The sequence below is a fragment of the Corvus moneduloides genome, chromosome 11 (assembly GCF_009650955.1).
Source record: "Corvus moneduloides isolate bCorMon1 chromosome 11, bCorMon1.pri, whole genome shotgun sequence".
Classification (NCBI taxonomy): Eukaryota; Metazoa; Chordata; class Aves; order Passeriformes; family Corvidae; genus Corvus; species Corvus moneduloides.
The window spans coordinates 11878004-11893109 of NC_045486.1; the positions used below are offsets into that span (position 1 = coordinate 11878004).

At 56.8% G+C, this 15106-nt stretch overlaps 1 protein-coding gene across 1 annotated transcript in view; it reads right to left on the reverse strand.

Annotated features, from left to right (window-relative positions):
• Positions 1 to 15106, reverse strand: part of PLXNA1 (plexin A1) — a 116009-nt gene that overhangs the window by 85694 nt on the left and 15209 nt on the right. The window contains exon 3 of the mRNA XM_032120422.1: positions 8745 to 8927. Within this exon, the coding sequence (XP_031976313.1) occupies positions 8745 to 8927 (183 nt within the window). The remainder of the gene's footprint in view (positions 1 to 8744; positions 8928 to 15106) is intronic.

Consider the following 15106-nt stretch of genomic DNA (forward strand, 5'->3'; position numbering starts at 1 on the left):
CAACATTTGTTGTTTCAACGAGTCTGTCTGTCAGGGACGGGGCTGGAGGAGGAGATGCAGGCACAGGCAGGGGATTCCACTTCGGCAGTGGGGCTCCTGTGGACATGTGGCTTCAGTGAAGATGGACAACACAGCCACAGTTTCCTTTCTGGGGGCAGGAGAAGGCAAGAATCAAGCCACACGTTGTTTCGACAATGCCAACCATGCCGGATGTGGAGACATAAGCCAAGCCGCCCGGAAAGGGAAACCATCTCTCTTTTGGAGCAAATAAAGGCTCTGATCAGCCCCAGCAGCCACTGGTCAGCATGGTAAAGCATCACCCCATATCCCTCAAGGCACCATGGACCCTGGCTACCTCCACACAAGGAGCTCCAGTTGGCAGTCCAGGGCTTTTTGATCTTCCCAGATTACAAAGCTTTGCCGCATACAGGAACACTCTGAAAAATTTCTCATTTATTCTTCCTTTTCCCTAGAGCAGCTCCTCTCTGCAGTATCAGAAACAAAGGTGACAACCTTTCGCTTTGTAAAGAAAACCACCAAACGAAGCGGACTATAAATAGCACCCAAAACTGACCCGCATCCCCAGCCAAGGGGAATGAAATGAAGACAAGTGAACGAACAGCTTCAAGGTCAGAGCAACTTTTTTATTCCCCCTTTGTTCAAGGACTGGTAATTTTTATCCACGCAGGAGAGCAATCCAAAATACATCATTAGGGTTGTAGCTAATAAAAACCACGCTGGCTTTTTTCAGCCCGGCGTTGTTTCCTTTGCCCACACAGGGATTATGGTGGGAGGGAGATGCTTCCCCCAGCACCTGCTCCACCAACAGAACCCCTCCTTGCAGCTCAGGGCTGAGCACCTTGGACATGCCAGATCTGTCCTGGCACAAAGGCACCAACCAATGCTGCCCTCAAGAGCACAAAGAGTGGACAAATTAAAGCACTATCACATTATCCTGCCTCTCTCTGCCAGACCGTAGGGATGCTCCCCACTACTTCAGCCCATTCTCCGTCTGCAGAGAGCCGGCTTGTCACACAGCACTGGCTCTCTTCCTTCTCTCCAGCTGCTAAATGGCATTAAAAGAACTAAGCATCCATTAAATAAAACTTTCCCGCTTGCTTCCCATGTAGACAATTGCTCTCACTGCCACGGGGAGGTTTCGTGCTGGCAGCAGGTCCATGGGTACACAAAGAGCAGGGAGGTGCCAGGATCAGCTGTGGTAGCACAGGTCATCCCTGGAATGCACCAGAGAGAAACAGGGACATTGTCCCAGAGGTCTGCACTCTCACCACCACCTAGTACCCACCCCAGCTCTCTTCTATTCCTATTTCACCCCACAATGCCAACCCCACGGGACACAGTTCTGCTGCCTTCCCCATCAGTACCAGCCTGCCATTAGCATCCTTTCTCCTGCTCCACTTCAGAAAAACCCATAATTAACGAGGGCAAGAGGCCAAACAACAGCTCTTCCAAGCAGCCTGGGACTGACACCATCCCCGCCTGGACCTGGAGACAAATGACCCCCCCCATGTATCAAAGTCACAGAGATGGATTACAGGATCCAGCAGCCACTAAGGGGCAGCTGGAGTCCACATCCTGCATCCCCAAGTGCCATACCACACCTCCACCTTGCTCTTGATGATGGATTTTCCTCCCAGCCTGGAAAGGAAAAGCAGGGAGGTCAGCCCATGGGGATGTCTGACCTTCCCCGCGGTCATGTGTCTACCTGAGGCAGGGCTAGAACATGCAGAGACCCAGACAACACTTGGAGCTGGCTGAGCTCCTGCTAAACACACATCCTCCCTCCTCCAGCAGGCCAGGGGCTGAGGGCAAATTCCTCAGGCACCATTAAATCTGGGTTAATGGGGGCTGCACAAAGGCAAAGCAAGACACCAGCACTGCCCCTTCACACCAGGCACAGGGACAGTCCCTGCCTCCCAAACTGCTGCCTTCCTGAGAAGCCAAGCCATCCTCCTTTTTCTTGGCTGCCTTTGGTGGGAGGTAGGGGCCATTCTCCCACCTGAAAAGCCAAAATTAGTCAGTGTTTGTGAAAGTTAGCCAGTGAATAGGCACAATGGCTCCAACAGGAGGGATCCAACAGAGCTGGGCCCTCCCAGCTCATTTCCATCTTAATGGAGTGGCTTTTCCCCCTGCCTTGTCCCCTTGGAGCCACCACAGAGGTCCCCAGCAGGAGGCACAGTCCAAAGCAAGAGTCGTGCTCCCGCTCTTCCCAGCAGAATAGAGGTCACAGACAGAGGCCACAGCCCTACATTCAGCAGCAGAGAGATGCAGAAGAAAATGCTCAGCAGCTTCACGCTTCAGCAACCAAACCAACCCCACCAGCTAAGAGGGAAAACCCGCTGCTCACTGCTGGCACTGCACGCCCCCAGCCAGCCCACACACCCCTTTTCCTAACGCCAGTCCTCAATGACTGTGACCCAGACATTTATGGGGGCTCAGCATCCCCATCAACGACCCCAAAGATCACTCGTCTGCCTTGTTCTCCCCGCGCTGCAAAGCCATGGCCACCAATGCGTTACACAGCCCTGCAACAACAGGGGCAGGACCAGCGAGGCACAGTCACAAACCCCTGCAAGCTCTTGCTTTTTCCTTTCCCAGCCCTATTTCCACAATACTTCCAATGTGGCAGCCCCTGCCAGGGCATAGGATGGTCAGCAGGGACCAGCTGTGAAGGTGATGCCGCCGTGTTTGGCTGGCACAGACCTGCCAGCTCCTGAGCACACCCCGCAGGGCAGCACCGACCCGTCCCGAGGGGCTGCCAAAGTGCGTTTTGCCCTCAAACCCCTTTTGAGGGCGATTACAGAAGTCAGGTTTGCACCCGGTAGCCCTTTTGAAGACAGGGGGTCTTTGGGATCCGCCTCCACCCCTGAGCCTCCTCCGGCTTGCACAACGCGCTGCTCCCCAGAAGTCACCTTGCCGGACACCGGCAAAGTCCAGCAGCCCCGCTGCCGTGGCTCCAGGGCGGGCTGATGGATGGGGGCGAGCACACGGCTGCCTGCGGGCGCCCGGCGCCAGGGAGAGGCGAGACGTGCACCGTCAGCGCTTTCGGCAGCGAAGGCTGGAGCAGCGCTGGCTGCTGCTGCTGCCCCCCGGCTGGCCGGGCGCCAGGCTCCCAGGCCTCGCTCACCTGCCGGCTTTGTGCTGAGAGCGGAGCAGATGGGGGGAAAGAAAAAAGAGGGCTGTGGCTTGTGAGTCAAAAAGCCTGGGGGCACGGAGGGTGGAGGGAGTGGGCTTTGAGGGCAGTGGGTCCCCTGCCACCTCCTCTCCTTCCCCAAGGCTGTCTGAGCATGCTGGAGCATCCCTTGGAGTGCCAGGAGACAAAATGTTCATGCCCATCCATCCTGCACGAGGCAGGAGCAGGAACCCAGTGGCAGTCCCCTCCAAGAGTCACCCCAGGACGAAGCTGGCAGCTGCCTGGAGCCACGGCCTCGCCGCCCCGGCAGATCCCAGAGGCCAACGGTTCACGAAGAATTTCTAATTGTTTCCTCCAACAATGAGACATCCTGTTCAGAGCCGGGCGGTGCAACAAAGCCCAACGCCGGCGAGAGCGGGGCCCCTTCCTGCTGAGCAGGAATGGGGCGATGCCGAGCGCTCCCTGCCACCAGCCAAGGGGATGGGAAGGCTCCACCGCCCCCTCCCCACCACCCCATCCACTTAATACGCCTGCTCTCCAGCCTCCACCTTGATTAAAACAGCTTAACGACTCCAGTGAGAGCTCTCGAGGGGGCGGGGAGCCGCCAAGAGGTATTTGATGGATTCACTTTGGCAACCGTCGGCTACCTTGTCATGCCAATAAAATTATTGCCATTGATTGGGGAGAGGCGCGGGCGCATGCTCCGAGGAGTGCATCTCCCTCACGGGGCTGGGCGCAGGCGCCCACGGGGGCTGTATGTGTGTGGGGAGGGGGTTAGGGGTCTCCAGAGGATGAGATGGGGACAGAGCAGGAGAGGGCAGAGGGAAGAGGCAGGAGGAACAAAAGGCCCTTGTGCCGGGCAGCCAGCTGGGAAGAGGCAGCAACATGGGCAGGAGAGGATTTCCAGGGGCTGCGCAGGGGTCGATGCCTGGGGAGTCCGCAGGGGTCACCGGCTGACACCGCCAGGGCCAGGGCTGGGTTCATGCCCCAAATCTGTCCTGTGTCCCCCTCACACACCCCAAAAGAAAAGCCAGCCAAGGCACAGGCAGTAAGTAGGATAGCCAGCAGCAGGGTCACGAGGCGGGCCAAGCCTTCCTGCGCACTCTGGGAGCCGGATTTCACGCGCCGAGACACAAAGGGCCCCTTTTCAGCCAGAGCTGCTTACCCTGAGCACTAAGAGAGGGTGATGAGAAAGGATCCGTGGGGACAGGGACTGGCAGGGTGGGCAGAGAGCCTGACGGCTGCTTCTCCCAGCTCACATAGACCACGATCAGGTCATGCATCATCCCCAGGAGGCCAACACACAGGGGTTTTTGTGGTAGAAGGGAGCCAGCAGGCAACAGGGAAATCCCAAAAAGGCCCCAGTCAGCAACTCCCCCTCTCCACAGCACCTATTTTCTGTCCAGACACACCAAGGGTTGTGAGCACACTGAAGCATCCTTAATCCAAAGCTTTTAGAGAACTCAAAGGGGGTGCCTCCATAGGCTGCCAAATCTGCTCCCCCCAAAGCACCCTCATCTCCCTGCCCACAGCAGGACAGGGAGCTGCCATGGAGCCCCTCAACCCTCCCCAGGCTAGGAGAGGAGCACCACGTCCTGTTGCTAGGGATGGGGATAACCCACAGTGTGAAGAGATTATTATTTTTATTTTTATCAAAGAAGTGAAACCAAATCAGCCAGACATAGGCCCAGTTCAGCTGTGCTTTCTGTGGGAGAGAATAAACAAGCCGTGGCAAGCGCAAGCCCCAGGCAGGGAGCAGATTCCCAACGGAGACATGATGTGTTCATGCCCAAGGCCAGCCCGTTCCAGGACAGAACAGGGAGCTACAGGGATTGCGGTGGTGACTGGGGAGACAGATAATCCTCCAAAAATGAGAGCTCAGCTGGCTGCAAGGGATGTGTAGTGCGATGCTGTCCTGGCTGGGATGCACTGGCTGCACTGTTCTACAATCACTCCTGCCTTAGGGATCTCCAGCACCTGGATCCCCAGAGGTGCTGGGTATCTCCTGCAGGGCTGTGGCAGCAGGGACAGCTCACAGCCTCCCTGGTCCACAGCAGCCAGGGACAGCTGTGGGCAGAGAGCCACCAGCTGCTTTGAGAGAGGAACTCAGCTCATCCCCCCAAAAATAACCAGACAGCACCCAAAACTGGGTCAACCCACAAGGGCTACACTGAGCTCAGCAGAGCCCCAAGGCGGTGCTGTGTGCATAACGAGGAGCAGAGCAGCAAAGGAGGGAAGCCGGGTCTGTGCTGCACCTCCCAGAATGTCCCACTGCTCCAGCCTCCAGCCCAGCATGGTGCAGTTACTGGGAGGGGGCTGCACCATCAGCACACCCCCTCCAGTGCCATCCTTCTTCCCTCCCTCCCTCCATACAACACTTCAAGCACACCCAAAATCAAGTCCTTGGCACACACATCAAGAGCTGACACGGGTGCAGTGTCAAATGTACCTTTCCAGCACACGACTGAGCACTCCCATTGCAATCATACACACAGCTTCCTATCCACCCAAAAAATAGAAAAGACAGCCTGGGAAAACGATAACTGCCTAATAAAAAGATTGCCAATTGAGGACAGGTGGTTTCCAGGAAAAACCCAAGCATTAGGAAGCAAGTCTCATTTCCCTTTCAAAAACATCCCCTGACATCCCTGCTGCAGCATGCTCATGGCTCACGTCCCCATGTCACTTCCCCATCCACAGCATTCTCAGACTATAGGGTACAAGGCCAGGTCCCTGCCATGCCAGCTCAGGAGTACAGAGGAAGTGGCTCAGTGCCAGCTCCAGCAGCGTTGGAACCCATCCCTGCATTGTTCACCTGGGCACGGCTGGAATTCCCTGAGTGCCCCAGTCCCATGACTGCTGGCACAGAGGACAGCGAGCACGCGGGACCAAGGGCTCTCCAAGCCTGGCCTCTCCACATAACTCAGGATCAGCCAAAGATAACTGCCTGCCTGGTAATGCTGCAGGACAAGCTGAGACTGGGCTGCCATGGGTTCCGCTGCTGCAGCCCGCTCAGCATCCCAGGGGTTGTGATCTCCATCCCCCTGCTGCCTCCCCATTCCAGCCCACAGCCCCTGTCCTGCAGACAGTTTTGCAAATCTGACATTGCCTACAGGATCCTTCCTCCCCCCCGGAGTTGGGGTCTCCCTGCAGCTGTGGTGGCAGCAGGTGCTGCCCAGCACCCTGCCCTCGCAGCAGCAACTGTTGGTGGCAGGGCTGGGGAGAGGCTGCAGGGCAGCCACAGGCTCGCGTGGCTTTTTGGGGGGGACAAAGGGAGGCTCTGTCTGCATGCAACAGTCTGGACAAATGCTGGGCATGGGAGCTGCCATCCAAGGAAAAGCCAGACGCAGCACTGACTCTGGCCTGACCTTACCCCGGCCCAGATGGCGAGATCGGTGCCCCTCAGCAGAGCAGCATCCATTACAGGGCTCCTGGGGGTGGGGAGGAGGGCACCCAGCTGTCGGTACAGCCCTTCCTCTCCCAAAGGAGATGCCAGGGCTTCTGGAAAGGGTGGCGGGGCTGGCAGGCTGCACCAAGCCTAGTGTGGGTGTTTGCCAAGGGGACGGTGGGAAACACCAACAGCTTAAAAGCAGAGGGATTGCAAGCACTGCTGAAGGATGCACCCCCCGACACCGTGCTACTCCCCCACACACCCTCTCTGCCTGGAGGAGCCACCTTGGCTACACTCTGCTGAACCCCTGCCAGGTATCACATCTCCTGGCTGGGGACACACTGGTTCCACTCAAAGCCAGGTCAGCAGCCCCTCCTCACCCTCCCCTGCCTCCGGCCTGGCAGCCAGGCAGCAGGATCAGGTAGCTGCTGAGGCAGCGCTTTGCTGGGCAGCCAGGCAGCCCCTGCCGCAGGAGGGCTGGGCTGCCCACCTCAAGGTCACTGCAGGGACAAGGAGAGGACCTCGTGGCGCAGGATTTGGAGCCTGCAAAGTGCTCCCATGCTGCCAGTGGAGAGCTCTGCAACCCCAGGGGATCTGGGGGCTCCGGGCAGGATGAGCCTATAAAACCTACGTGGCATTCCAGCGCAGAGACAGGACTGAGACCCATCTCTTCAGTCTCAGCAGCTCCATGTCCTCACGCCCTGCAGGGCCAGAGAGCCACACCAGCTCTTTGGGGCACCAAGTTTAAAATTAGGAAAAACAAAGCTTGGGAAAACCCTGCAGGGAAGGAGGACGCTCAAACCACACCTGGGCATCAAGTTCTGGCCACAGCCATGGCTGCAGCATGCAGCCCACCCACCAACCAGGCACCCAGCCTAGATGACCCCTTCCAAATGGCTCTGAAGGTGCAAAGACCAGGGAAAAACTGAAAAAAGCAGTTAGAAGAAAAATCCAATTTGCTGTCTAAAAGCCAACCACCAGCCCCTCTAGATAACTGAGGAACTAGAGGTGTAACACTGTTGCTGTGGCTTTTTGAACCCTCCTCCCACATGCTCCTTCCTTCCCATCCCCATCTAAAAGCTCCCATCTGGAGCCCAGCGGCAGGAGCAGCCAGCAGCAACATGACACCAGTCCCTCTGGATCCCTCATCGATCCAGAAGGGAGGACAAGCTGCCTCCATCCCCACAGCCCTGCTGCCACTCTGCACCCCTCCAAGGACTCCAGAAAGCAAAGCAGAAGATGTGGGGCTAGAGAGAACCCCTCCCTCCTGCTCCCCATCCCAACATGTGCTGCCCGTGCCCCAAAAACACTGCTAATAGGCAGGGGCACAGGTGAGTCTGTCAGGGGTCCTGGGGGAACAGGGGCAGAGCGAGTAGGACATATGGGGACTACACAATGGCATCCTGCTCCAGATTCCTGCCAGGGAAACCACCCTGCCTCCTGCAGGGCACCCTGGCCAGCACAGAGCAGGAGACGTAGCAAAAATGCAGAATGCTGTGACCAAGACAGTGCTGGAACACCTCACAAGCCACAGAGGGACAGGTCAAACCCCTCAGCCAAGCTCTGGTCCATAGCAGGGACCCTACCAGGACCTTCACGCGGCCTTTCCCTGGCTGAGGATGTGTTAATGGCAGCTATGTTTATACAGGGCATGTACAGCAGTAATTACAGGCATGATGTTATGATAACAGGAAATCCGTGCCCCGTGGAGATGCAGGCAGAGAAAGGCACGCATGGAGCTATTTGCTAATTGCCACCAACAAGCAGCCTTTTGTGCTGTGGTGGGGTACAGGAAGTGAAGTCTCCCCCTCGCAGGGCTGGAGCCGTCAGCACCCACCTCTGCCCACCCTGCCCAGGTCAATGACAAGGCCAGATGGACAGAGGATCCACATGGACAGAGTCTGCCTCGTGGCAGCTCCAGGGCAGGCCCACCTGCCCCCGAGACATGACAGGATGGGCTCTGATCAACCATCAGCAAGGACTCTACTTCCTTATGATATAACCCTTCCAAAAGGCAGAGGTTTTGTAAATTCAGTTGGCAGAGAGAAGCAAGGGGAAATTGTCCCTCCCCAGCCCTTTGCACACTACCCCAAATACATCAAGTCACTCTATTATGGAGGCACAGCCTGACCTGTACCCCACAAAGGGCCAGTGAGGCAAGCAGTCCCTACCCATCAGCATCACTGAGGCCTTTCCTACCTTTTTGATCTTCCCGCTCCGTGTGCCTGCAAAGACAACAGTTTGTCCTCTGTAGTCATAGGCAGCCACCGAGGTCATCCCGTCCTCTTTATCCACAAAGAGTGGGGTCCCCTCGATGGTGACAGTCCCGCCCAGCGGCTGGTTAAAATCCTGGCCACAGAAATTGTCGTCGATCTGCAGCGGCTGTTGGAAGAAAGCAGAGGAGAGATGAGCTTTTTGCCAATGCCTTGACGTGTTGGACCTCCCAGACAGCAATCAGCGATCTCCCACCTTCACCCCACAGTTACAGCACCTTTGGCAGCGCCCTACCACAGCCATGCCACCTCACCAGCCAAGGGAAGGCATGAGTTGATGTTTCCCTAACATTCCCTACACACTGATGTAAGGCACTTGGGACAGATCCACTGCATGCAGGCCCTCTTTACATCTGAACAGGCTTTGCAGGCCAAGACCACGGCTCTCTGTCCTCTGCATCCTACAGAGCAGCACTTACAAACCCAGCATGAGCCAGCCCAGCATCCCTACTCCACCCTCCATCCCTACCAGTGCCATCTCAGACACGTGGGATGTCAGCAGAAGCTCCCCAGCACACACACATTTCTCTCCTCCTCATCCCAGCACTAAGCTTAAAAAAGAAACCAGCTTGGCAGCAAGGCAGGAGGGTCTGAATCCTGTACCCCAGCCTTCCCCCAAAGACAAAACAATTCCCAGACAAAGCCATGCCAAGGCAAACAAGTCAGGCCTCCTGGAAGAGCCTCACTTCACATAGCAAAGCCTCCAGCAAACACACTACCCACCTGCCAGCCCTGTTCCTCCTCCCACAGGAACGTCTTTGGGAAATCCCCACATTTTTTCCATGCTGCCTTGCCCCAGACAAGGCGCCTGGCTCCGCCAGCTGCCTCCTCAGTTCAGAGGGAGCCCACACATCTGGGAGAAGCTTTTGCAAGCTCTGCCCAGGGAGAGGCAGAAGCAGGGCTGCACTGGCCTCTCTCCACTCTCAAGGCCATGACAGCAGGGACCTCCAGCAAGGACAGTCTAAGGATGGGCAAGGCAAAGGCAGAGGGATGACCCCTGTGAAAGCTGAGTTGCAGGCAGGGCAGTGGGACCAGGACCAGCTCCACAGCACTCACCTCTACCTCGAGCATCCTCACCCTGACCTGCTGAGCGGAACAACACACCCTGGCCACGGCTGTCTGGCCTGGGGGGCACATGGGCCTTTCAGTGTTCCCCCACGAGGCAACAGCCTCACATGGTCACACAGCACCAGCAAAATCCCTGTTCTGTCCCAGGCAGTGAAGGGCTTTGCCAAATCCCCAAGGGTGGCAGCGAGCCTGGGTGCAGGAGGGTAGAGCGGCAAGGCAGGCACAGCTGACAGGGAGACAGCCTGCTCCGGTCACGGGATTCTTCTGCTTCACAAGGTTCCTTATATAATTTTGAATTTAAAGGGGAGAGAGGTTTTTTGGCAAGCAGCAGGCTCCAAATGCATGCCAGTCCCCAAGGGGTTTTAAATCCATACCGCATGTGCACAGAGCATATGGGAAAATGCCGAGCTCCACGTACGCAAGGGCAGCACAGAGCTCTGTAATTCCCACTCATCACTGCCTGGGAAGCAAGGATCAGCCCGGACCGGCTCCCACCAACAACCCACAGTCACCCATGTGGAGGGGAGAAAACACAGCACTTTTCCATGCCCCAGCACAATACACTCGCAGCTACAATGGCATCAGCCTCCCACAGCCATGGCAAGGCTGCTCGCCCTCCTCACCGTGCCACCATTCAGCTCCAAGGCCAGTGGTGCAACTCCCTGCTGCAGCAGGAACTCAGTGCTGTGCCAGCCTTCCAACAGGGAAGGACCAGTCACATTCAGCCTCCCCAGGCACTTTGGGGATGCTGGGCGGCTCCCTCAGTCACTCTAACTTTGGGGTTTGGGTGTTGAGTTAATGTACAGACAAAGATCAACTCCCTTCCCCGCCTGACTGTTGCTCATCCTTCCCCGAACTGGGGGAACTCCTATAGCCAGTCATGAGAGATGCGGGGATCTCCAAAACAGGAACATGGGGCACCACGCGTCTCTGCAACCACATGAAAAAGAGGGAAGGGAAATCACAACCTCCCCACTCATCCTCTGAATGCCAGCCTTGCCCTCTCCTATCCATTGGCCAACACACATACTAAGCGTCCTCCTCTGCATTACGAGGCTAGGAATTTTAAAAGAGCAGATCCTAGAAAATCATCTTCCTAATCACAGAGCGAGATGCGAGCGATGTTCCAGCCGATACACAGCTCCCATCCAAATATCCGGGATTTCTCAGGTGCTTTGCTGGGGAAAAACTTCTGTCGCCCACAGCCCAAACAAACCCCAGCACCTTCCACCCAGCCATCTGCAGTAGCAGAAGGGTTAAGGGCAATGCCACAAAGGTATTCAAGCCCTGGCACTCCGGAGTGCAGATTCTGCTCTCTCTGAGTTCAATCTGCAGCTTCCCCACCCGCGCGGCTGCTGAATATGCAAGAGGAGAGATGTTTATGGTGTTTACTGCTCTCTGCTTTGTCTCAACATACTCTCTGGGAGATGACAAATACAGCTGCGCTCTGGGACCGAGGAGCTCCCGCCGCCGCCATGCCGACACCACCTCGATAAATAATTACGCCAACAATTAGCTCATTAACAGCAAACTGCCTCGTTAGGGAAGCGCAGGCAGCACAGAGAGGTCGGGCCAAGGGCGGCAGTGCCGGGGTTACGGAACCCACCGACATCTCTGGCAGATGCAGGCTGTGGGGAGAGGCAAGGCAGAGGGACGGAGGGAAGGATGCACAGAGGGACAGCTGTCCCCCAGCCGGTGCTGGCAGGGACCGACACGCACCACGGCACGCGAGGGCCAGTGACCTTGGAGCGTTTCAGCCCGCGGATGCTGGGATCTGCAGGAGACACTGGGATCTGCAGGAGGCGTCGGGATCTGCCCACTCTCGCATTTGCATGGGTTTTTGCAGGGACCTTCAGCCTACTGCAAGGGGGGGTGTTTCTTTTGGGGGTTCTTGGGCTGTTTTTTTAATTATTTTTATCTTTTGCTTTTATTTCCATGCTTTCCTTTGGCACCCCTCTCTATTGCCCCTGGCTCAGACACCCCAGGCTGCTATCTGCACAGCACAGCAGTCTTCTCTCTCCCAGCACTACTTTTTGCCTCCCCACAACAGGATCAGGAAATTCGGATTTCCTGGGGAAAGGGACCTGAAGGAGCGGGGAAGCAGGCCCACAGCACCAAGCGAGCAGGAGCGGGTGTCTCCTGATATGCCTTGTCTCATTGCCTCCCTTCAAGCCCACTTACGAAAGCAATGAGGGAGCAGACAGCACGACAAGGCTCGCATCACTCAGCATTATTAATTAGCCAGTAATTCGCCAGTTAACACCATTATAGGCTCACCCCATCCCCCTGTGCATCTCCAGGGCCTGCGATGGAGGATGTGGAGGGATGCAAAGAGCCAGGGAGGAGGTTACAGGAGGCTGGTACTAAGTGCCAGGCTGGGATGCCAGTCTTTTTGTGCATTAATCGCTGCTCAGGAATAATCCCAGTGTGGTACAGTTTGTTACCACCTACATTTCTCTGGCTGCCCCGGAAAGGATTTGGCTTATCCTGGCCCACTTTCAGCCAGTTTGTCACCAGCCATTGCCCTGTGCCAGCAAGCTGGGCAGCAAGCCTTACTGAGGAGTCAAAACTCATTTTCTCCCTGGGGTAGCCCAGGGAAAGCTGATGCCCACATCCTGCTGGCTCCAGACACTGGCTCTGCCCACAATGCCAGCCCGGGAGTCAAGGGCTCCGGGAACTCCCTGCTGCAACCGCTGCACTCCAGCTTCAGCCCACTGCCCTTTCCCAGCCCTTGTTCCCCCCAGTTTGGGGACAGGAGCACTGGGCAGATGCACTGAGCACATCTGGCCACAGGCACAAAGACCTCTGAGCCCTGCACTGCACAGGGGAAGAAAAGAGCCTGGCTACACAACACCAAGCCCCTCTCAGTGAAACACTGGGAGCAGCAAAGCCTCTGGAGAGGTTCAGGGGCGATTTAGGCAGCAGGGCTGGCACAGGGAAATGGCCTGGGTGCCTCCACAAGATGCCTCTGCTGCTTTTGGAAGTCCATGCTCAGGTCTGAGTGCACCAGTGTGAGGAGCCTCCCTGCAGAGCCAGCTTCACCCCACTTCCCACTTCCAGATCACTGGATCGCAGAGGGAGAGAGAGAGAAATGGGAGGGAGGAATTCGCTCCACTCACCAGTGTTGGTGAGGCATCACTAACATCTCCTGAGCTGCCTGGCAGCCTCTCCTCCCAGCTCCAGCACCAGCTCCGGAGAATCAGAGAATCCCCCTGCAGTGCTGGGGATGAGCATCCCTTGGCCCTGCACTGCTCGAGGTCTGGGAGTGCAGTGCTGGCAAAACCTCCTCCAGAACAGACCAGCCTCAGCCCCTTACTGCCATGAAAGAGCAGAGCAAGAGAGCTCCTTGCACATTTTCCATATGGATGGGGTGTAAATTCCAAGCAACTACTGACTTGAGCAATTACATTTTGCCTCCTTCGAAATAAAAAAGCCAGCATGCTCTTTATTTTCTGGCCAGTCCTCACCACCAAGAAATCTGCCACTGCCATGACTCACCCCAGAGGTGGCTTTATTCTGTTTAGGGGCACAGAAATTCCTGCCAGAAAGAGGGTACATGCTTCAAGTGGTCTGGTTTGGCCTGTGCTTAACACAGCAAGGAGCTGAGGGCTTGACTCACGATCCAGTCATGTCTTGCCCCACTCTGCCTGGCAGCTGGAGAAGGACTGGGACAGAAAACACCACCTGGCTCCCCTGGGGGAGGGTGCCACTCCCCAGCCTAACCCATACAAAAGCAGGAGCCTCCCCATCACGACACACATCCTTCCACCCCACGAGCCACATCTGCAGGACCCAGAGAGTACCTTGAGATCCACTTACTCCCAGGGGCTGGCCACCAGGTAGCAATCCCAGGACCCTCAGAGTTTAAAACCATCCTCGGAGTGCAGGGGGGCAGAGCAGCCTCCCCAAGCCCAGGGGACGTGGCGTTAGTGGGGCACTGGGAGAGGAGAGCCGGGAGTGCGGGAGGCAGCAGCGAGCAACTCCGCCGCCGAGCCAGCAGCTGCGCGACCCAACAGGCAGCCGTGTAACGATTTCATCATTTTCCAGCAAAATTGAATTAGTTCAAAGCCAAAATCTGATTTGCGAGCCCAGCGCTCTTGACAGCAAACCCTTTACTTTGTCAGGCAGCTGTTAGCTGTCTCCTCCAGAGCAGCAGCGAGGACGGTGGGAGAGAAGGCAGGGCTGCTCCACAGGGACACCCCTGCCTACCTGCCTGCACCCAAATCCCTGCTTGAGCAGGGCTAGGGGCTTGGTGATGGGTGCTGAACACCAGCAAGCGGGGCTTGGGGCAGGTGGGTGATAGCAGGTGGGTCAGGACCTCCACCAGACCCTCCCAAACACACACAGCAGCACCCCAAGCCTGCCTCAGCCCCGTATCTGACCCTACCTGGGGACTATCCAGCCTATGACCTCTCCATCACAGGGAGTTGTAGCCTCCTGCAACTACTTGTGGTTTATAACATTGCCCAGAAAAGAACACAGTAACAGTTCAATGAGAAAACAAACCAGAGAGCCAAGCAGGGAGGTCCCCTGCCCACCACCACTCAGAGGTCCCACACTGAGCAGGTGAGACACCAGCAGGGAGCAGATGCACCTGGGTGAGAACCAAGCAGGAAAACACCTCTCTGGGGACAGAGGGGAGTGCTCCCTCACTTGGGAATCACTGCTCTAGGATAGCAGCACTCACCTCCTGCACCTCTGGATGACAGTTTGCCTTGGCCACTCTCAAAAGCCACCTCTGACAGCGCCTTGTGCTCTCCCAGCACCCCATGGAGAGGATGTGGTCCCTCCATGCTGAACATCTGACCAACTTCTGCTGGGACCACCAGCCTCCCCACCTCCCTCCATCAGGTCTGTGCTCCCTGTCCCACACATCCTGCTGCTTGGCCACTGCCAAGTCCCAGGTGACTCAACACTCACAAACCCACATGTGCCATCTGCAAGGGACTCCACAGCAGAGCTGCCCTGAGGCCTGAGCATCCCACCGTCCCAGCCCAACTCACTGACACTGCTCAAATCCACAGGGCAGGGACATCAGAAACAGGCCCCTCTGTCAGCATGGGGCCCCTTCTTTGAGGCTCTCCATGGGCACTGCTGCACCCCAAATCCAGAGAGCTGACGCATCACAAAGCTGTGATTTCCTCAAGGAATGCTACGAGGCAAACTGAGCACCTTGCCCCAATGGCACCAGTCCTTCCCACTGGGAAAACACAGCTCAGG